The sequence below is a fragment of the Bos indicus x Bos taurus genome, chromosome 29 (genome assembly GCF_003369695.1).
Source record: "Bos indicus x Bos taurus breed Angus x Brahman F1 hybrid chromosome 29, Bos_hybrid_MaternalHap_v2.0, whole genome shotgun sequence".
NCBI classification, from domain to species: domain Eukaryota; kingdom Metazoa; phylum Chordata; class Mammalia; order Artiodactyla; family Bovidae; genus Bos; species Bos indicus x Bos taurus.
In genome coordinates, this window is record NC_040104.1 from 38,440,397 (window position 1) to 38,462,955 (window position 22,559).

Below are 22,559 nucleotides of genomic sequence, written 5' to 3' on the forward strand. Positions count from 1 at the left end.
GATTGGCTCTGAGACCAGACGGTCATGGCGTCACTTCCGGCGGAAGGAGGAGCGGGAGATTCGATTGGAAGACATTCTCTAGCCGCTTGAGTCCTGGGTTTCCGCGTCAAGGAGCTTCGCCCGGGCAGGTTTCTGGTCCTCTGCCTCAGGTGAGGAGGTGTGGGAGGAGATTTTCGGGGAGCAAGGGCCGGAGACTCCTAAGAAGACCCCTGCACGTCGCTCTGAGTGAGCATTCAGAATATTCTATGTTGTTTTTTCAGGAGTCAGTCTCTTCTATAAAAGGGCGGTTATGAGAGTAGAAGAGTGAGAAGGTCAGTTCTTTTCATTTTAGACGGTGCTGTTGCAGTCAGTCAGAGAGCGTTTGTGTGTGCCATCGACCTGGAAACGGGTGTCTGAAACTCGAAATACAGGGAGGAAAAAGGTGCTACTGCAATTTTTGAGGTGCTCGGAGGCTCGTACACCGCTGGCTGCTATGCCCAGTAGTATCTGCTGGAAAGGGATCTTTTCCAAACTGCTTTGATGACTCAGAGGGACGAGTGCTCACTGAGCAGGGTGTCCAAACCAGAAACAAGTTTTCTAGGTACCTTCCTTGTCTCCTACATCAAACCATACCAACCTCTAGAATATCTCAATCCATACACTTCTCGCCGGTTTTACTGTGGTTCAGCACAACTGCTTCATAAGTATGACTGTAGCCTCCCAGCTGGTTCTTTCAATTTCCTTACGTTCCAATCCAGTCTCCACGTTGCTAGGCTGATAAAGTACAAATCTGATCAGGGCACTCCCCGTTAAAAACCTTGCCGTTGGTCGCTCCTGTTTGCCCTCAGGTTTAAGTCTAAACTCCTTAACGTGGTTAACGGGGCCTTTCTTGTCTGGCCTTTGCCTAGTACTCCAGCTTTGTTTTTCCACCTCTCCAGCCCTATGCTCAAGCCACATGGAATGTCCTTTTGAGCCCTTCAAATGCACAATTCTCCCTCACCTTCAGACCCCGTCTGAATCCCATCCCACCTAGTTCTTACTCATTCTTTAGGTCTCAATTTATGAAGCTTTCTAAATCAGGAACGCTTTCATCATCCTGCAAAATTGGGTCACAAAGCACCCAGTAGTTACTTACTCATTCTACAGATAGTTTTTAAGTGTCTCCCTCTGTGCCAAGAACTTCTAGGTACCAGGATCACAATGCTGAACAAGATGTGAGATTCCTACCTAATGGAACTTAAACTTTTTATGTGTGGGCTTAAAAAGAATGAAGTGGAATCTATTTGAGTTAGGTTTGTCTGGGAACGCCTCTGAGGAGTTGACACTTAAATTGAGGCCTAGAAGATGAGAATGATCCAGCCATGCAATAGAAGAAAGGAAGAAAATTCCAGAGTGAACAGGTTATGTAAAGGCCTTAAAGCAGGAAAGAACTTAGCATCTTAATGTTCAAGAAACTAAGAAAAGGCCAGTGTTGCTGGAATGTATGCAGAAAGGACAGCTGCATGAGGTGATTTTTTTCTATCTGTAACCCTGTCCCCTTTCCCATCTCTGGAACTTTACCTGTCATAAGTACAATGAACAAACTGTGCTTGACACTATGAGTTTCCTGAGTAATGTTTTTAAAATACTTTTCATTAGTATTTCTCCAAACAAAACAGGTTTTGTCTGTTTTTTGCTTATTTGATTTTTTTTTAATCTCCTGCCTCCCTCTCCCTTTTCCAGAATTTTCATTTTAATGTCAGAAGATCATTTCTCAGGGACTTGTTATGACTGCCTTTAGAAAGATTAGACAAAGTATGCACCCTTGGAGGGAGACCATTAGACAGCTTTAATAAAGCAATTCAAAGTAACTATCCTTTCCATAGCTGAGGAGTCTGTCCTATAATATATGAAATGGGAAATCTGAGAGCAACAGAATGAGAAAGATTTTCTTGCAAAGCAAGAGCAGTTTCAGGACGAATGAAGAAAGGGAGAGGAGGTAGTCACATCCCCTTTTCTATATGCCATTAGAAGTGTGGGCCAGTTTTTTAAATGAGTGATTTCATCCTTTGGCCACAGTCTTAGACTAAATGAGTCACCCTGTTATATTTTCTCATGGTATAATGTACTTTTCCTGTATAGAATTTTCCACCTATCTCTTACTAGGCTATAGATCTAGTGACCAGGTAGGGACCTTGACTGTTTTGTTCATCACTTATATTATTCCCATCACCTGGTATTTATCAGCTGCATAATAAATAATTGATAAATAAGTATATTGAACTTGGACTTCTCAGGTGATACTAGTAGTAAAGAATCTGCCTGCCAGTGCAGGAAACGCAAGAGTCATGGGTTCAATCCCTGGGTCTGGTAGATCTCTTGGAATAGGAAATGACAACCTGCTATGGTATTCTTGCCTGGAAAATTCCATGGACAGAAGAGCCTTCTGGGCTACGTCCATGGGGCCACAAACAGTCAGATGCGACTGAGCACATATTGAACTTATTAAATTGGAATATGGTTTGTTGACTGGTGGAACTGAAAGCAGTGTAATGCTGTATCACCATCCTCACCAATAAAATCAAGAAGAAAGATAAACCACAGGTAGATACCACATATGGAATTGTTCCCAAGTCTGTGATCATGTTTTCCTAACTTTAGTATTTACTCATTCCTCATGCTTCATTCAGTTGTCCATCAAACATGAATTCAATACTTTAAGTGAGGCACTAGAGACAGAGAGAAACAAAACAAACTAGATGACCAGAATCATAACAAAATACTATGAAAACAGCAAAGGGAATGACAGTTCAGTTCAGTTTAGTCGCTCAGACGTGTCCGACTCTCTGCGACCCCATGAATTGCAGCACACCAGGCCTCCCTGTCTATCATCATCTCCCGGAGTTCACTCAAACTCAGGTCCATCGAGTCGGTGACGCCATCCAGCCATCTCATCCTCTGTCGTCCACTTCTCCTCCTGCCCCCAATCCCTCCCAGCATCAGAGTCTTTTCCAATGAGTCAACTCTTTGCATGAGGTGGCCAAAGTACTGGAGTTTCAGCTTTAGCATCATTCCTTCCAAAGAACACCCAAAGCTGATCTCCTTTAGAATGGACTGGTTGGATCTCCTTGCAGTCCAAGGGACTCTCAAGAGTCTTCTCCAATACCACAGTTCAAAAGCGTAAATTCTTCGGTGCTCAGCTTTCTTCACAGTCCAACTCTCACATCCATACATGACCACTGGAAAAACCATAACCTTGACTAGACGGACCTTTGTTGGCAAAGTAATGTCTCTGCTTTTCAATATGCTGTCTAGGTTGGTCATAACTTTTCTTCCAAGGAGTAAGCGTCTTTTAATTTCATGTCTGCAGTCACCATCTGTAGTGATTTTGGAGCCCCAAAAAATAAAGTCTGACACTGTTTCCACTGTTTCCCCATCTATTTCCCATGAAGTGATGGGACCAGATGCCATGATCTTCGTTTTCTGAATGTTGAGCTTTAAGCCAATTTTTTCACTCTCCTCTCCACTTTCATCAAGAGGCTTTTGAGTTCCTCTTCACTTTCTGCCATAAGGGTGGTGTCATCTGCATATCTGAGGTTCTTGATATGTCTCCCGGCAGTCTTGATTCCAGCTTATGCTTCTTCCAGTCCAGCGTTTCTCATGATATACTCTGCATATAAGTTAAATAAGCAGGGTGACAATAAACAGCCTTGATCTACTCCATTTCCTATTTGGAACCAGTCTGTTGTTCCATGTCCAGTTCTAACTGTTGCTTCCTGACCTGCATACAGGTTTCTCAAGAGGCAGGTCAGGTGGTCTGGGATTACCATCTCTTGAAGAATTGTCCACAGTTTGTTGTGATCCACACAGTCAAAGGCTTTGGCATAGTCGATAAAGCAGAAATAGATGTTTTTCTGGAACTCTCTTGCTTTTTCCATGATCCAGCGGATGTTGGCAATTTGATCTCTGGTTCCTCTGCCTTTTCTAAAACCAGCTTGAACATCTGAAGTTCACGGTTCACGTATTGCTGAAGCCTGGCTTGGAGAATTTTGAGCATGACTTTACTAGCGTGTGAGATGAGTGCAATTGTGTGGTAGTTTGAGCATTCTTTGGCATTGCCTTTCTTTGGGATTGGAATGAAAACTGACCTTTTCCAGTCCTGTGGCCACTGCTGAGTTTTCCAAATTTGCTGGCATATTGAGTGCAGCACTTTCACAGCATCATCTTTCAGGATTTGAAATAGCTCAACTGGAATTGCATCACCTCCACTAGCTTTGTTCATAGTGATGCTTTCTAAGGCCCACTTGACTTCACATTCCAGGATGTCTGGCTCTAGGTCAGTGATCACACCATCGTGATTATCTGGGTCGTGAAGATCTTTTTTGTACAGTTCTTCTGTGTATTGCCATCTCTTAATATCTTCTGCTTCTGTTAGGTCCATACCATTTCTTTCCTTTATCGAGCCCATATTTGCATGAAATGTTCCCTTGGTATCTCTAACTTTCTTGAAGAGATCTCTAGTCTTTCCCATTCTGTTGTTTTCCTCTATTTCTTTCCATTGATCACGGAGGAAGGCTTTCTTATCTCTCCTTGCTATTCTTTGGAACTCTGCATTCAGATGCTTATATCTTTCCTTTTCTCCTTTGCTTTTCGCAGCTATTTGTAAGGCCTCCCCCAGACAGCCATTTTGCTTTTTTGCATTTCTTTTCCATGGGGATGGTCTTGATCCCTGTCTCCTGTACTGTGTCAGAAACCTCCATCCATAGTTCATCACGCACTCTGTCTATCAGATCTAGGCCCTTAAATCTATTTCTCACTTCCACTGTGTAATCATAAAGGACTTGATTTAGGTTATACCTGAATGGTCTAGTGGTTTTCCCTACTTTCTTCAGTTTAAGTCTGAATTTGGCAATAAGGAGCTCATGATCTGAGCCACAGTCAGCTCCCGGTCTTGTTTTTGCTGACTGTATGGAGCTTCTCCATCTGTGGCTGCAAAGAATATAATCAATCTGATTTTGGTGTTGACCATCTGGTGATGTCCATGTGTAGAGTCTTCTCTTGTGTTGTCTGAAAAGGGTGTTTGCTATGACCAGTGCGTTCTCTTGGCAAAACTCTTATTAGCCTTTGCCCTGCTTCATTCCGTAGTCCAAGGCCAAATTTGCTTACTCCAGGTGTTTCTTAACTTCCTACTTTTGCATTCCAGTCCCTTATAATGAAAAGGACATCTTTTTTGGGTGTTACTTTTAATAGGTCTTGTGTGTCTTCATAGAACCATTCAGCTTCAGCTTCTTCAGCGTTAGTGGTTGGGCCACAGAATGTGGTCCACTGGAGAAGGGAATGGCAAACCACTTCAGTATTCTTGCCTTGAGAACCCCATGAACAGTATGAAAAGGCAAAAAGATAGGATACTGAAAGAGGAACTCCCCAGGTCAGTAGGTGCCAAATGTGCTACTGGAGATCAGTAGAGAAATAACTCCAGAAAGAATGAAGGGATGGAGCCAAAGCAAAAACAACACCCAGTTGTGGATGGGACTGGTGATGGAAGCAAGGTCCCATGCTGTAAAGAGCAATATTGCATAGGAACCTGGAATGTTAGGTCCATGAATCAAGGCAAATTGAAAGTGGTCAAACAGGAGATGGCAAGAGTGAACGTTGACCTTCTAGGAATCAGCGAACTAAAATGGACTGGAATGGTGAATTTAACCCCGATGACCATTATATCTACTATTGCGGGCAGGAATCCCTTAGAAGAAATGGAGTAGCCATGATGGTCAACAAAAGAGTCCAAAATGCAGTACTTGGAATGACTAATAGTGACTGCCTTAAAGGATCTGATTTCATATTTGTCCACTGCCAATGGATGGAAAGTCTTTTTGCCATTTGCTGAGTTTACCAAGTGAAACGCAAATAATAAAAATACCTTAATGACCTTTTTCATTTCAGTTTTCAAATTTACCATTATTATAGTTTTCTGAACATACTTATTTCTCCACTAGAGGGCAATAAACCCTTAAATAATAACAATTTAACCAATTTCTTGCCTTTAAAAATATAGCAATTAGTGCTTACACAACTAATTTAGAAATTAATTTCCAAATATTTCTGCTTATATATGTTTTTCATTTACTGGTGACTTGATAGACCAGGCCTCTATCTTCATGAAACTTTCAGACTAATGAGGGTAGAACTAACAGAAACAAGGGAGCGTGTATCGTCTGATATATACATTTTCATGATGGCATATATCAAAAGTGTGATTAGTACAATAAAGGAATAAAATGGATGATATCATGGAAACCAAGCAGAAGAGAGTATTTATTGAAATGGAAAGGGGCTCTCTACAGGGTAATATTAAAGATTTAATGACGAGAATGAGAGCCAACTATTTGAAGAACTAAGGGAAAAGCTTTATAGACAAAGAGAAAAGTAAGAACAGAAGCCTGAAAAGAGAAGTTATTTTGTGCATTTAAGGAGCAGAAAGAAGGCTGGCATGGCTTGAAATGTTGTGATTAAAGACGGCAAGTGGGACAAAGTGAGGTCAAAGAGGTGGTACTAGATGAGCTAAGGCCTTACAGGCATTGTGGGGAATTGAAGCTTCATTTCAAACTACAAGATTTTAAGCAGATAAAAGACCACATTTTCAGGAGGGAGTTTTGCCCTGTTTTATCTCCCCTAGCTCATATATGGGCTTCTGTTGTGGCTCATGGTAAAGAATCTGCTTGCAGTGCAGGAGACACGGGTTCAATCCCTGGGTCAGGAAGATTCCCTGGAGGAGAAAATGGCATCCCACTCCAGTGTTCCTGACTGAAGAATCCCATGGACAGAGGAGCCTGGCGGTCTACAGTCCATGGGTTTGCAAAGAGTCAGATATGACTGAACAATTAACACTTCACTTTTAAGCACATAGGTAGCTGTACCACCATATTAACACTGTACCCAAACTGGATTTTAGAGATATTCGGAAAATATACCTTTACTGACATACATTCCATCATTTGCCACTTGGCAAGAAGGAACTTGAAGTCAGTAGCACTAATAACAGCAGTGTTCTCTGGCCTGCCTTTCTACTATGTCACCTCCTCTACCTTATCCTTAGAGATTGCCATGTGGCCTAAGGTGACAGCCGAATCTAGGAATACATATCTGCTTTTGGTAGAACCTTATTAGTCATGTATACCTAAGGGTACAAAAGCAAGGACTTCAACAAGAATTAAGCAGGGTGAAATGTCTTTGCTTTTTCTTTTTTTTTGTTTCCTATGCCCCGTTTAATAACGTAAATCAGTGATTTATGTAAATCCATTTATCTATAATCTTTGTAAGTTTCCATCTTACTGCCTTCAGTGGCAAGATTTTATTTTCACAGAAATATTCTGGTTGATAGGATTAGTGTCACTTTTAAGATATCCATTCTAAAATCACACTTATAAATTTGTGATCATCCTCAGGATGAGCTATATGTAAAAGATATTTTTATGATTTTTAAACTAATGACTTTCACTTTATCAAAATTTACTGATGCCAGTCTCAGAACATTTCACCAATTTTCAGAAATTGAAAGCTTTTGCCATGTGTTTACAACTGAAAATTTATTGACATAGCTTTACCTTGAACATCCATGGAGATGTTTATTTCAGAGCATTTACATTATGCTATATACAAACTAATCAGTTTAAAAATTTTTGATAAACCAACATTTGAATTTTTAAAAAGAAAATATAAAAGAGATGAATTGCTATTTTATTGTTTTATTTCTCTGATGTGTTTTATACAAGGCTCATAAAGCACTTTGAACTCTCCTTTGATTTTTATTTTTCTATTTGTACACTCTAAAATGTCTTTTTTTCCCCCTCTTCAGGTTGTATAAAAATGTACCCAGCCCAAATACCGAAATCTACTGAAGTGATATTTTCCCGCTAAAAAGAACTGTTTCCCACCAGGTCAGGTTTAAACATTCATGTAAGTTCATTTACGTTCTTTCCTGATAATGGTAGAAACAAGTTCTGTATAGCTCTTCTTTAAAGATGTTGAAAGAAGTTAAATGATACCTTTCTTGAATTACCAGGGTAGAACATTTACTCAAAAACCCAATATTTGCTTGAGCTACTCTGTTTTAAGTCTTACTTTCTTAACTATGTAGAAAAAGAAAACTAGTTTTCCAATATCCTGACACTTACTACAAAACCATCTATTGACTTTGTAGTGAAGGTTAGGTGATTTTCCTAAGAAATGAGTTATTCACATGCTGTTAAAGATTTGCCATTCATCCCACGGCTACTTTGTTTTGCAGGCCACAGTGGGAACACATGAATAGAAGAAGAAAATTTCTTCTTGCCTCAGTTCTTGCTCTCCAGAATTCTAGTTTTATATATCCTTCATGTCAAAAGTGCTTCTCTCGGATAATCCTGGTCTCCAAAAGGTAAAAATAAACCCTGAAAGTGTGAGAAGTAAAATATAAGAATTCAACCAACCACAGAATATACAGTACCACATAGTATTCTCTGTTGCGGGGTGGGAGGGGGAATCCATGGATAAGTATACCTCTGCAGTTCAAACCTGTGTTGTTCAAGGGTCAGCTGTATGAAGTTAGTTTGGGGGGAACTTCCCTGATGGTCCAGTGGTTTAGAATCTGCCCTCCAATGCAGGGGATGCGGGTTTGATCCCTGGTCAGGGAAGTAAGATCCCACATGCAGTGGGGCAACTAAGCCTGTACACTATGACTACTGAGCCTGCATGCCCTAGAGGCTGCACACCACTACTACAAAGAAGCCTGCTTGCTGCAGCTAAGAACTAACACAGCCAAATAAATCAATACTTAAACGAACCCGCAGAATTTTTTTCAAGTTTGGTCTTCATTTGAGAAGATTATCATATGCATATATGTGTGGGCGTGTATGTGAATATGATAATTTCATATGAAGGAACAAACTTACATATACATAAATTACGAGCAAAGACGGCGACTCATTTGTCCATACAAACCATCCACCCAGCTCAAACTAGTAATTGTTGTTTACTTGCCAAGTCATGTCTGATTCTTGGCAACCCTGGATTACATCACACCAGGCTTCCCTGTCCTTCATTATCTCCTGAAGTTTACTCAAATTCATGTCCACTGAGTTGGTGACGCTCTATCTAATTACCTCACCCTCTGCCGCCTTTTTCTCCTTTTGCCTTCAATCTTTCTCATCATCAAAATCTTTTCCAACAAGTCATCTCTTTGCATTAGGGGGCCAAAGTTTTGGAGCTTCAGCTTCAGCATCAGTCCTTCCAATGAATATTCAGGATTGATTTCCCTTAGGATTGACTGATTTGATCTTCTTCAGTCCTAGGGACTCTAAAGAATCTTCTCCAGCACCACAGTTTGAAAGCATCAGTTCTTTAGCTCTCAGCCTTCATTATGGTCCAACTCTCAACATCTGTACATGACTACTGAAAAGACATAGCTTTTACTATATAGACCTTTGTCGCAAAGTGAGGTCTTTGCTTTTTCATATGCTGTCTATGTTTATCATAGCTTTCCTTCCAAGGAGCAAGTGTCTTTTAATTTGATGGCTGCAGTCACCGTCCACGATTTTGGAGCCCAAGAAAATAAAATCTGCAACTGTTTCCATTGTTTCCCCATCTATTTGCCATGAAGTGATGGGACCGGGTGCCATGATCTTAGTTTTTTGAATGTTGAGTTTTAAACCAGCCTTTTCACTCTCCTCTTTCACCCTCATCAAGAAGCCCTTTAGTTCCTCTTCGATTTCTGTCATTAAAGTACCATCATCTGCATATCTGAGGTTGATATTTTTCCTGGCAGTCTTGATTCCAGCTTGTGAGTCATCCAGCCTGGGATTTCGCATGATATACTCTGCATATAAGTTAAATAAGCAGGGTGACAATACATAGCATTGATGTACTCTTTTCCCAACTTTGAACCAGTCAGTTGTTCAAAGTCCAGTTCTAACTGTTGCTGCTTGACCTGCATACAGGTTTCTTAGGAGACGGGTAAGGTGATCTGGTATTCCCATCTCTTTGAGAATTTTCTAGTTTGTAGTGATCCACATAGTCAAAGGCTTTAGCATAATCATTGAAACTAAAGTAGATGTGCTTTTGGAATTGTCTTGCCTTTTCTATGATCCAACAGATGTAGGCAGTTTCATCTCTGGTTTCTCTACCTTTTCTAAATCCAGCTTGCACATCTAGAGGTTCTCAGTTCATGTACCGGTGAAGCCTAACTTGAAGGATTTTGAGCATAATCTTGGTAATGTGAAATAAGTGCAATTGTACAGTAATTTGAGCATTCTTTGGCATTGCTCTTCTTTGGGATTGGAATGAAAACTGACCTTTTCCAGTCTGGTGGCCATTGCTGAGTTTTCCAAATTTCCTGGCATATTCAGTGCACTGCTATTCCATAAAAAGTGACATTTGGGATATAGGAGTGCCTTTAGAAATTAAATTAGGGACTGTGATTTGAATGTGTTGTCTCTACCCTTGCTTCTCAAAATGTGGTCTGAGGAACAGCTGCATCGGCATCACCTGAGAGCTTGTTAGAAATGCAGAAACTTGGGCCTTGTCCCAGACATAGTGAATCAGGATCTTCGTTTTTAACAAGATCCCTAGGTGATTGATTTGCATATTGAAGTTTGTAAAGCTCTGATCTACTCCACACTAACATTTATTTCAGTTAAGGCTTAGCTTATTCCCAAAAGGATTAAAGGAAACTGCATAAATAAATAAATACCTTCATTTTACATAAAATATAAAAATATATCATTTAGTGTATATATTCATAATTGCTAATAATGCATTAACTCTCACTTCAGTTCAGTTCAGTCGCTCAGTCGTGTCCGACTCTGCGACCCCATGAATCGCAGCACGCCAGGCCTCCCTGTCCATCACCAACTCCCAGAGTTCACTCAAACTCAGATCCATCGAGTCGGTGACGCCATCCAGCCATCTCATCCTCTGTTGTCCCCTTTTCCTCCTGCCCCCAATCCCTCCCAGCATCAGTCTTTTCCAGTGAGTCAACTCTTCACATGAGGTGGCCAAAGTACTGGAGTTTCAGCTTTAGCATCATTCCTTCCAAAGAAATCCCAGGGCTAATCTCCTTTAGAATGGACTGGTTGGATCTCCTTGCAGTCCAAGGGACTCTCAAGAGTCTTCTCCAATACCACAGTTCAAAAGCATCAATTCTTCGGCATTCAGCTTTCTTCACAGTCCAACTCTCACATCCATACATGACCACTGGAAAAACCATAGCCTTGACTATATGGACTTTTGTTGGCAAAGTAATGTCTCTGCTTTTCAATATGCTATCTAGGTTGGTCATAACTTAGTAATGTGCTAATCCTAGTCTTAGGCTATCATTGATATTCTCTATTTATAAGATAGTTCATTCTTAACCATACCATTCCTATAGTTATCATCCAAGATGGAACTCCCGACAAAGAATCCAAAGCCTTGGATTTGGTCATAAAAATCACTAACTTTGTCACCTTGGGCAACAATTCACCCCAATTTCCCAGTTTTGTGAATGGGGTAAATGCCTTGTTTACCTATCAAAACAAATAAAATATGAGTTCAGTTCAGTCACTCAGTCGTGTCCAACTCTGCGACCCCATGAACCGCAGCACACCAGGCCTCCCTGTGCATCACCAACTCCCGGAGTTTACCCAAACCCATGTCCATTGAGTCGGTGAGGCCATCCAACCATTTCATCCTCTGTTGTCCGCTTCTCCTGCCCTCAATCTTTCTCAGCAGCAGGGTCTTTTCAAATGAGTCAACTCTTCACATCAGGTAGCCAAAGTTTTGGAGTTTCAGCTTTAGCATCAGTCCTTCCAATAAACACCCAGGACTGATCTTCTTTGGGATGGACTGGTTGGATCTCCTTGCAGTCCAAAGGACGCTCAAGAGTCTTCTCCAACATCACAGTTCAAAAGCATCAGTTCTTCGGCACTCAGCTTTCTTCACAGTCCAACTCTCACATCCATACATGACCACTGGAAAAACCATAACCTTGACTAGACAGACCTTTGTTGACAAAGTAATGTCTCTGCTTTTCAATATGCTGTCTACGTTGGTCATAACTTTCCTTCCAAGGAGTAAGCGTCTTTTAATTTCATGGCTGCAATCACCATCTGCAGTGATTTTGGAGCCCCCGAAAATAAAGTTAGCCACTGTTTCCCCATCTATTTCCCTTGAAGTGATGGGACCAGATGCTATGACCTTAGTTTTCTATATGTTGAGCTTTAAGTCAATTTTTTCACTCTCCTCTTTCACCCTCATCAAGAAGCCCTTTAATTCTTCTCTTTCTGCCATAAGGGTGGTATCATCTACATATCTGAGGTTATTGATACTTCTTCCGGCAATCTTGATTCCAGCTTGTGCTTCCTCCAGCCCAGTGTTTCTCACGATGTACTCTGCATATAAGTTAAATAAGCAGGGTAACAACATACAGCCTTGACATCCTCCTTTTCCTATTTCGAACCAGTCTGTTCCATGTCCAGTTCTAACTGTTGCTTCCTGACCTGCATACAGGTTTCTCAAGAGGCAGGTCAGGTGGTCTGGTATGCCCATCTCTTGAAGAATTGTCCACAGTTTATTGTGATCCACACAGTCAAAGGCTTTGGCATAGTCGATAAAGCAGAAATAGATGTTTTTCTGGAACTCTCTTGCTTTTTCCATGATCCAGCGGATGTTGGCAATTTGATCTCTGGTTCCTCTGCCTTTTCTAAAACCAGCTTGAACATCTGGAAGTTCATGGTTCATGTATTACTGAAGCCTGGCTTGGAGAATTTTGAGCATTACTTTACTAGCGTGTGAGATGAGTGCAATTGTGCGGTGGTTTGAGCATTCTTTGGCATTGCCTTTCTTTGGGATTGGAATGAAAACTGACTTTTTCCAGTCCTGTGGCCACTGCTGAGTTTTCCAAATTTGCTGGCATATTGAGTGCAGCACTTTCACAGCATCATCTTTCAGGATTTGAAATAGCCTAACTGGAATTGCATCACCTCCACTAGCTTTGTTCATAGTGATGCTTTCTAAGGCCCACTTGACTTCACATTCCAGGATGTCTGGCTCTAGGTCAGTGATCACACCATCGTGATTATCTGGGTCATGAAGATCTTTTTTGTACAGGTCTTCTGTGTATTCTTGCCATCTCTTAATATCTTCTGCTTCTGTTAAGTCCATACCATTTCTTTCCTTTATTGAGCCCATCTTTGTGTGAAATGTTCCCTTGGTATCTGTAATTTTCTTGAAGAGATCTCTAGTTTTTTCCATTCTATTGCTTTCTTCTATTTGTTTGCATTGATCGCTGAGGAAGGCTTTCTTATCTCTCCTTGCTATTCTTTGGAACTCTGCATTCAGATGCTTATATCTTTCCTTTTTGTTTCTCTTCTTTTCATAGCTATTTGTAAGGCCTCCCCAGACAGCCATTTTGCTTTTTTGCATTTCTTTTCCATGGGGATGGTCTTGATCTCTGTCTCCTGTACAGTGTCATGAACCTCCATCCATAGTTCATCAGGCACTCTGTCTATCAGATCTAATCCCTTAAATCTATTTCTCACTTCCACTGTATAATCATAAGGGACTTGATTTAGGTCATACCTGAATGGTCTAGTGGTTTTCTCCACTCCCTTCAATTTAAATCTGAATTTGGCAATAAGGAGTCATGATCTGAGCCACAGTCAGCTCCCAGTCTTGTTTTTGCTGACTGTATAGAGCTTCTCCATCTTTGCCTGCAAAGAATATAATCAGTCTGATTTCATTGTTGGCCATCTGGTGATGTCTATGTGTAGAGTCTTCTCTTGTGTTGTCTGAAAAGGGTGTTTGCTATGACCAGTGAGTTCTCTTAGCAGAACTCTATTAGCCTTTGCCCTGCTTCATTCTGTATTCCAAGGCCAAATTTGCCTGTTACTCCAGGTGTTTCTTGACTTCCTACTTTTGCATTCCAGTCCCCTATGACGAAAAGGACATCTTTTTTGGGTGTTAGTTCTAAAAGGTCTTGTAGGTCTTCATAGAACCGTTCAACTTCAGCTTCTTCAGCATTACTGGTTGGGGCATAGACTTGGATTACCGTGATGTTGAATGGTTTGCCTTGGAAATGAACAGAGATCATCCTGTCATTTTTGAGACTGCATCCAAGTACTGTATTTTGGACTCCTGTTAACTATAATGGCTACTCCATTTCTTCTAAGGGATTCCTGCCCACAGTAGTAGATATAATGGTCATCTGAGTTAAATTCACCTATTCCAGTCCACCTTACTTCACTGATTCTTAGAATGTCAATGTTCACTCTTGCCATCTCCTGTTTGACCATTTCCAATTTGCCTTGATTCATGGACCTAACATTCCAGGTTCCTATGCAATCTTGCTCTTTACAGCATCGGACCTTGGTTCTGTCACCAGTCCCATCCACAACTGGGTGTTGTTTTTGCTTTGGCTCCATCCCTTCATTCTTTCTGGAGTTATTTCTCCACTGATCTCCAGTAGCATACTGGGCACCTACTGATCTGGGGAGTTCATCTTTCAGTATCCTATCTTTTTGCCTTTTCATACTGTTCATGGGGTTCTCAAGGCAAGAATACTGAAGTGGTTTGCCATTCTCTTCTCCAGTCGACCTCTCTACCATGACCCATCCATCTTGGGTGGCCCCACCCAGCATGGCTTAGTTTCACTGAGTTAGACAAGACTGTGTGATCAGACTGGCTAGTTGTCTGTGATTGTGGTTTCAGTCTGTCTGCCCTCTGATGCCCTCTTTCAGCGCCTACCGTCTTACTTGGGTTTCTCTTACCTTGGTTGTGAAAACGTTTATAAATTGTAAAACACTGATGCATATTAATTCTAAGGTTTGCTAAGAATTTTGCATTAGACTTGAATGCATTATTAATACATAATTTTTGAACAAGTTCTAATATATGTTTAAAACATTTAAAACACTAATTCATTTCACTAGAGCTTGGTACTAGTGAGGTTTTATCACCCTGGTAAGTGGATTACCTTCACTTATTCTATGCCCAGAATACAACACAAACTCCAGCCAATTTGGTTAAGATTATATGAATGGATTGTCACAGTTCCATTATCATTGTGGATAAAAAAATAATTAGCACAAATGTAATGCGGGCAAATCAGTAATTTACATGAAGGATTAACCTTTGTTCAAAATAGTCACCTTGTGAGTCATGGAATTAAGGCTCCCCCTAGTGGCTATCTCGGAGAAGGCAATGTCACCCCACTCCAGTACTCTTGCCTGGAAAATCCACGGACAGAGGAGCCTGGTAGGCTGCAGTCCATGGGGTCGCTAAGAGTCGGGCACGACTGAGCGACTTCACTTTCACTTTTCACTTTCATGCATTGGAGAAGGAAATGGCAACCCACTGCAGTGTTCTTGCCTGGTGAATCCCAAGGGCGGGGAAGTCTGGTGGGCTGCCGTCTATGGGGTTGCACAGAGTCGGACTCGACTGAAGTGACTCAGCAGCAGCAGCAGCAGCAGTGGCTATCTGGAAGCAATCAAATTTATACCACTATGTTTTAACATTATTTTCTGTTTGCATTTTTCCACTTTTTTTAAGCCAAATCATTAGCAACATGAAGAAAAAACATTCTAGGATTAACCATTACCAAAGATTTTTTTAAGGGGTCAGTTTGCTAAACTAAGAATGTTAAAGATGGGTAGCAGAATTCCAAAATAGTACAAACAACTAGAAAAGAGGGAAACATAAGCAGAAGTGGCAGTAAACCAATATTTAATCATAAGAGAGCAGCAGACTAAACACATTAATTTGACAAGATCTATACTAGACTCTTTAACTTTATTTCTTATACTTTGCCTCATTTTATCCTTCTTCAATCCTGGATTTCACAGATGAGTAAGTTTAAGTTTAATGATCTTAATATATATTCCGAGACCAGAGAGCTAGTGCATTACAGTAGTGTTATACTTGACACACAGTATTTTTTTATAAGAAAGACTTTGACCATAATTGCAACACAAGTTAAACAAGATGTTTTGTACCTAGTTTCTGTAATCTAATAAATTCTCAACATATTTCAATGAATTTTTAAAAAGTTAAGTTATCCTTATCATAGTGAGAAAAGTATGACTAGGAACTTCATAAATATTTAAAGATTACTCATTGTTCTTTGAACAGAAGGTAGACATTAAATTTTAGGTCTTCCCTTGGTGTGGCATTTACTTCGCTATATTTAGTTTGCCCCCACAAGTAAAAGTAACTTATAAATAGAGAAAATTTAAAAGAGGTTGATCTGAAATCATTTTACAATGTAAGTTGTACATTTTGTACAGAAAATATTTTTAATCTTCACTTTGCCAGATTTATTTTACATCACAAAAAAAGTTAGTGAACATCTCTTTTTTCCCTGCACTTTTCCAGATCTAATTGTCCAAAATGTGGCTCTACTGGTGAAGCTGAAAATGCCATTTACAGATACAAGCTTTCCTTAAAAGTTGCAGAATCAAACAAATTATTTGGCGTTACTGTATTTGGAAGCTGCTTAGATGCATTTTTTGGTCTCACAGCCACTGGTTTGCACAGGTAAGAATATTTAAAGCATTCTTTTCCTAGCCATGTACATCAAGTTTGAAGATATATGTTTTTAAAATAATATGCATTTAGTAAAAAGATGATCCCTTGACCTCAAATCATCAGTTCATTTAAAAAGATAAGAAAGAAAGAGAAAGATGTTTATTTTGTGAATACATATTGTGATAATGTTAAACCATGCTCCTTTTATTCAGACCAACTAAACTGTAATTAGAGTATTAAATTACAAAACTTTAATCCAAGTTAGAGAAATATAGATGAAGAAAGTAAAATCATTTCAAACTGAAGGATTATTCAAATCAAGTGGCTAAGGTCTCTTGAGGTAGAAGAAGCTATTTGAAGGAATATTTACATATCAGAAGTTGAAATTTTGTCATTTATTTCATTTGCATTGCAACTTCATCTGCATAGTTGGACCTGTTAAGATGTTGTCCTGACAATGTAAGTATATATATATAGAGAGAGAAAATCTCTGTCCATCTCCTTGTAGCTGTGAGCAAACTGATTTGAAGAAAGGAAAAGCCAAGGACCACAGCCAGGATTGCCAGCGATGGGGAAAGACTTCCCTCTACACTGAGGAGAAGGGCTAAAGATCCCACCACTTCTCCCACTGCCACTTTTAGAATAATTGCTAGGCCTGGTTACTAGACAGGCATCTACTTTATTCACACTTGATCAACTGCTTTTGTCTTTCTAGGCTATAGGAATTCAGAAGGAACAAAACACCTAGCTGTTAAAGTCACATTTCTTTTTCCTATATGTAACTTAAAAGTTTCATGCTCTCCCATTTTTTATTTTCTTTTCAATTAAGGTACATTCAGGATCCCAGTGAAATACCAGAAACTCTGGGCAGTGATACAACCCAAAACCTATTAACTAAAGCAGTGGAAACTTGCTTTGTCGGACAAAACTTTGTTTTTGGAGTGACGGTAATTGAGACTAGTTTGTTCTTAGTATTATGCTAATATTTCCATTGTAGTGAAACTTTTAATTTTCTAAGTAGTTTTTAGGAGTCATAAATGTGAGGGCCTGTAGAAACCCTTTAAACTACATAAAAATAGGCTATAGGTGATCCTTTAAAACATCATGTATATGACAAGTTCCTCTTTCAAAAGCTAGAAGAGCCCTGTTGAAAGGCTTTCAGAGTTTTAGAAATCTAAATTTATTATAAATTCATAAGCGTTAGGTATTTTGTTTTGATATTTGGTATTTACTGTGCTCTCTAAATTCGGTTTAGATTCTATAGTAAAACTTTGATCAACTCTTATCTACAAAAAGGAGGGAAGTAACATTGAAAGCAAAGTAACTGAGTACTGATAACTCTTAGAATAGGTTAGGAAGGATGGTCTTATATAAAAGTGACTGTAGAAAAAGTCTAAAGAACGTGCTGACTCTTAAGGAATAATCTTTTTCTGTCTCTTGTATGCTAACGGGAACAAATGAATATTTTGCCTGTATTGCGATCAGGGCTTTAAAAAGGGAACACAGCACTTCACAACTGAACAGTGAGAAAACCCAAAGGGAAGTTGAAACTAGGAGCTACAGAGGTTTTCTGTGTTAAAATCTTAGATGCCTCTTTTTTTCCTTTTTTGTTTTTAGCGATATAAGAACATTCCTTTAAACATTCAAAGTTTATGGAAGCTAGTGAGAAATGTAATAGTAACTACCATTTATTGAACAACAACTATTTGCTAAGCACCACAATTTTTTGTGTGTTATTGCTAATATAATAATCCTGCCTTTGTATCCTTACTTTATAAATGAAAAAACTGAGGCTCCTAATAACTTATCCAAAGTCCCCACATTAGGAAATGTTTGGAACAGAATTTGAAGACAAGTCTCTTTACTCCAAGGTTTATTTCCCCATAATTATAATTCCATATAACCCTATCATGCTAGAGGAATTGAATTATGGGGGTGGGAGTTATAGCTACATCTGTTTTAACCTTTTAAATCCCTGTTTCATGTTTAAGTCAAAGGAAGAAAAATTTATTCTCATTTAAATTCATTTACTTCTTCCACAGAATTTTGAAAACCAGCATGGAAAAGGTTCAGGTTCCAGTAACTTCTCAGAGCAGTGCTCAGACCGCAAGAGAGTAGTTAAAGCACTCGTAGCTTGCCAGATCATTCCACCAGACCCAAGTGTTGTAGGCTTCACTGTCATTGACTATTTCCGTCGGCTTTTGAAGCTTTCTGCTGTCAGGAAACTTCGCTGTGGCTCCCAGACACCTAATAGCCACTTACTTGCTTTAGAAAGTTCGAATAGCGATCTCAGCAGCTTATGTGGCCCTGACAGCAGTTCTTGTTTTGAGCCCCATGACAAAGATTATTTTCCAGGATTCTGGCAGCTATCACTAGATCTCACTTCTGTTGTTTCACAACTAACAGATGATGGTTTTTCAGCTTTGGAACAAAGCAAGGCCATTGGTACTCTTCACCAGAACAGAAAGTGCATCTCCTCTGCAGAGGCCACTGGTTCCAATAGCTGCCTTGATACCATTCAGGGTTCATGGAGCCTGGTTTCACATATGGACAAAAAGAGTTCAGCACTAAAGTTAGATGAAGAACCTGGCCTACAGGCTAATCAGCCAAGTGCAGTTCATAGCAATCATCATGAAATTGGAGTTCCTGACTCTAATTTATTCCCTATAAAAGTACAGGAGCGATTTGAACCAAGGAATACAAAATCCTTCCACAGTGCAGTGGAAGTTACATATTCTCAGCATGAGATAACATGTCACCAGAATCAGGAGGTAGATACCCTCCCTAGCTTTCAGCAGAGATGTATGTGTTATCCATCTTCATCACTCAGACTTGAGGAAATAGTCAGTGGTTCCCAGGACTGTGACCTTGAGATCTGGGATGACCTGCCACTCTCTGAAAGCCTAAACAAATTTCTGGCAGCTATCGAAAGTGAAATCGCTGTAAACCAGACAGATGCCAGCAGCAGGAAATGTCGTCTAGATAATGACATCAGTAAGCTGCATGTGGACCACAGCAGGTTATCATTGACTCCACAAAGAACCCCTGGAGCCTTGCATATACCACGTATAGCCTTAAGGTCACCACCAGCAACAGTCAAAGCAAACTCCAGCAGAGAGAACTTCCTTTCCAACCATGAAGCAAATCCAAGTCCTAGCATTCATAAGGAATCACAGCCAGAGAACAGAGCAGAGGCTTTCTCTTTTAGTGGTAATAAAAGAGATATTTCTGAACATTCTCTACCAAATGTTCATCTGTCAGCTCTGTTTCCATCTTCAAAAGGCTCAGGCACAACAGTTGCTCTTAAGTCTACGAGAATTCTACCATGTGAGACTGAAATTTCATGTAAGCACAATACTTCAGAGGCTGACCATTCTTGTCTCAGCAGCAAATATAATAATGGATGTGGAGAAAAATCACTTTCAGAAATGAGTGAAAAGTTGACAACTTTGCATTCTAGGAGGTATAATGTTGTTTCCAAGTTTCCCAGCTTAGAAAATAAACAATACTGTAGGCGGCCAAAGAATCAGGGCAACAGTTTGACAATTTGCAGGAAACTCACATATCCTTTAGAAGCTCTTCACAGTACTCCAAATAGAAGTATGAATATATTGAGAGAAATGCTTTATGAACACACTGGTAATAACCCAACACAGAACTGTTCTACTGGTCATGAAGGCAGTTACAATGCTTCTGTGGATCTCTTTGATGATAGTCCTAAAGAGATGGACATTGTAACAGAAATGACCAAAAGGTCACAGAATATTTTCTTACAGTGGGGAAAGTCTTTGGCAGAAAGTCATCATACAGAATCTGATTTTTCACTGAGATCACTTTCTGAAAACTCCAGCCAGTCATCACAAAAATTATCCTTGCAAAACACATCTGCCTCTCTCTATCCAAGAACCTGTCCCTCTCCACCTCATTTTCAGTCAGATTCAGAATATGATATTGAATATAGCCAAGACTTTGTTCCGTGTTCACAGTCAACTCCAGTTACTGGATTCCACCAAAGTAGGATTCATGGAATGAAAGGAGCTTTCCAAAAATTACCTGCCTTTTATTTGGACCTTGATGCTAACTATAAAAAAACAAGGATTTCTTCTGCAAATGACGCACTGCAGGCCACCCCTGTCTGTCCAAAAAATATAAAGACACCTGGCCAGAAATCCAGAAGCCCTACTGTATCTGGTACACCACCAGAGGTCTCCAACAACCATCCTGTCACTGAGTGCCTTGAAACTGACGCTGATGAGTGGGTCCCTCCTACCACACAAAAAGTGTTTCCTTCAGATATGCTTGGATTCCGGGCCACGGGTCTAAGGAAATGCCACGCTGCTTATAATTCTCCTGATCAAAATGAGTTACCAAGAAAAAAACTGAAATATGGCAAGCAAAGAACTGGTAAATGCTTAATTAAGAAGGAGTTAAATTTAAAGACTATGCTTACAGCAGCAGTTATAAAACAGAAAACTCCTGACTGTAACAATATAAGGTCAGGCTGGATTTCTAAAGAGTCAGTTTTGGGACGTGGTTCTTGTGCGGAAGTCAAATGTTGCCTTCCATTTTCAGAAAACTGGTCACCGTCAGCACCTGAAAGTAAAAGTGCGTGGTCTCCTGAACTCTTCTCACAAAATGTCACCTAAACCCAATTTCTGAGCTTTTAAAGGTGTGTCTCTGGAAACTCTGCCTCCAGTGTCATGGAAAGCAGACTTACCATTTTGAAGACTTGAAGCAAATAGAAAAGAGGTGCTATTAATGCCTATAAACAAGGGGAAGCCATTGTTTTTCCCAGTGTTTTATCCAGAATGCTCTGATTTCAGATAATTTGGCACTTTATCTTGTATTGTTGATTGTACTAAAGTAATATTGTTAATTTTGCTTGTTAAAAGTATTTGTTAAATCACACATACATGCAGAAATAAAGCTTTTGCAGACCAAAATGTAGTCTTTCTTAGTTGTTCAACTTAGATCAGAAAATGCCTGCCAGCTACTGTTGGGTTTATGATACAAAGCTACAAGATCACTGATCTCAAAAGATTTTAGTCTACTAGGTAAGACAGAAATATAATAGACAATTTCAATACAATACAATTAACACAATGATGGAACTTTTTTAATGGATATTACATTTACGTTGCTCTGGGAGCATGGTAGATAATCAGTTAACCCAGCAGCATCTGTGGGCTTTGACTCAGAAGAAGGGTCAATAAAGACTGAATTAAATGTGAAACTGTCACTATTTTATTTAGTCTGTATTTTTTTAATCCTTCGGAGGAGCCTGCTAGGCTATACTGCCCATGGGATTACAAAGTCACACTCAACTGAGCAACTTCACTTTACTACATGCTAGGCACTGTGCCAGGTGCTGGGAACTCAAAAATGAAAGTCAAGGCCCTTTACCTCAAGAAACTCATGGTCTAGACGAATAAACAAGCCGTTAGTATCAATGAGTTCTATGAAAGGAAGATAATCTCAAAGGGCTAACAATGAGCAAAAATGGGAAAATCTACATTCAAGTCCTTAGCATCACGTCACCTGTGCCCCATAAAGATCTGTTCTGTGCACAAGTTTCCCCTACTGGCTGAGCAGGGGCTGCTCCTCATTGCAGAGCACAGGCCACAGTAGTTGCAGCACTCAAGTTCAGTAGTTGTGGTACGTGAGCTTAGTTGCTCCGTGGTATTTGAAATCTTCCCAGACCAGGGATCAAAACTTCATCCTCTGCACTGGCAGGCAAATTATTATCCCCTGTACCACCAGGGAAGTCCATGCACCCCATAAAAAAATTTTATGTGTCTCCAGTCAGCTGCCTTTGCCATTCCCCACAGTAGCTACTCCAAATCTTCACTCTTCATGCCACCGACCAACCTACTCTCCTTGCCTCATACTTCATGGAGATCACCTGGTATTCCCTTGCCTTCTCACACCCATGCTTTGCAACTTGTCTGTATCTTGTCACCCACAACTTCTATCCTGTAATCTCCGAAAATAATGAACACCGCCTCCTGTCTTTCTGTTTGGGCTGTTGCCATTATACCCATCTTCAATATTATCTAATGTTTGCT

General features: G+C 40.0%; 1 protein-coding gene across 3 annotated transcripts; it reads left to right on the forward strand.

Annotated features, from left to right (window-relative positions):
* The first annotated feature begins 47 nt into the window (after nt 1–47).
* DDIAS (DNA damage induced apoptosis suppressor) lies at nt 48–22,135 on the forward strand. 3 transcript variants are annotated; one of them, XM_027532222.1, is made up of 6 exons: nt 48–149; nt 7,814–7,914; nt 8,246–8,374; nt 16,342–16,503; nt 17,324–17,441; nt 18,537–22,135. In XM_027532222.1, coding segments are annotated over exons 2-6 (3,015 nt in total). In that variant the 5' UTR covers nt 48–149; nt 7,814–7,912; the 3' UTR covers nt 21,141–22,135. The 3 variants fall into 3 exon arrangements, with proteins under 3 accessions (XP_027388023.1, XP_027388025.1, XP_027388024.1); XM_027532224.1 differs by having other exon boundaries at nt 147–225; XM_027532223.1 differs by lacking the exon at nt 48–149 and having other exon boundaries at nt 6,780–7,914.
* The last annotated feature ends 424 nt before the right edge of the window (nt 22,136–22,559 follow it).

Coding starts and splice junctions, on each gene's coding strand:
- DDIAS (XM_027532222.1), top strand. Junction 16,504..17,323: donor ACAGCCACTGGTTTGCACAG/GTAAGAATATTT, acceptor TTTTCAATTAAG/GTACATTCAGGATCCCAGTG. Junction 17,442..18,536: donor ACTTTGTTTTTGGAGTGACG/GTAATTGAGACT, acceptor CTTCTTCCACAG/AATTTTGAAAACCAGCATGG.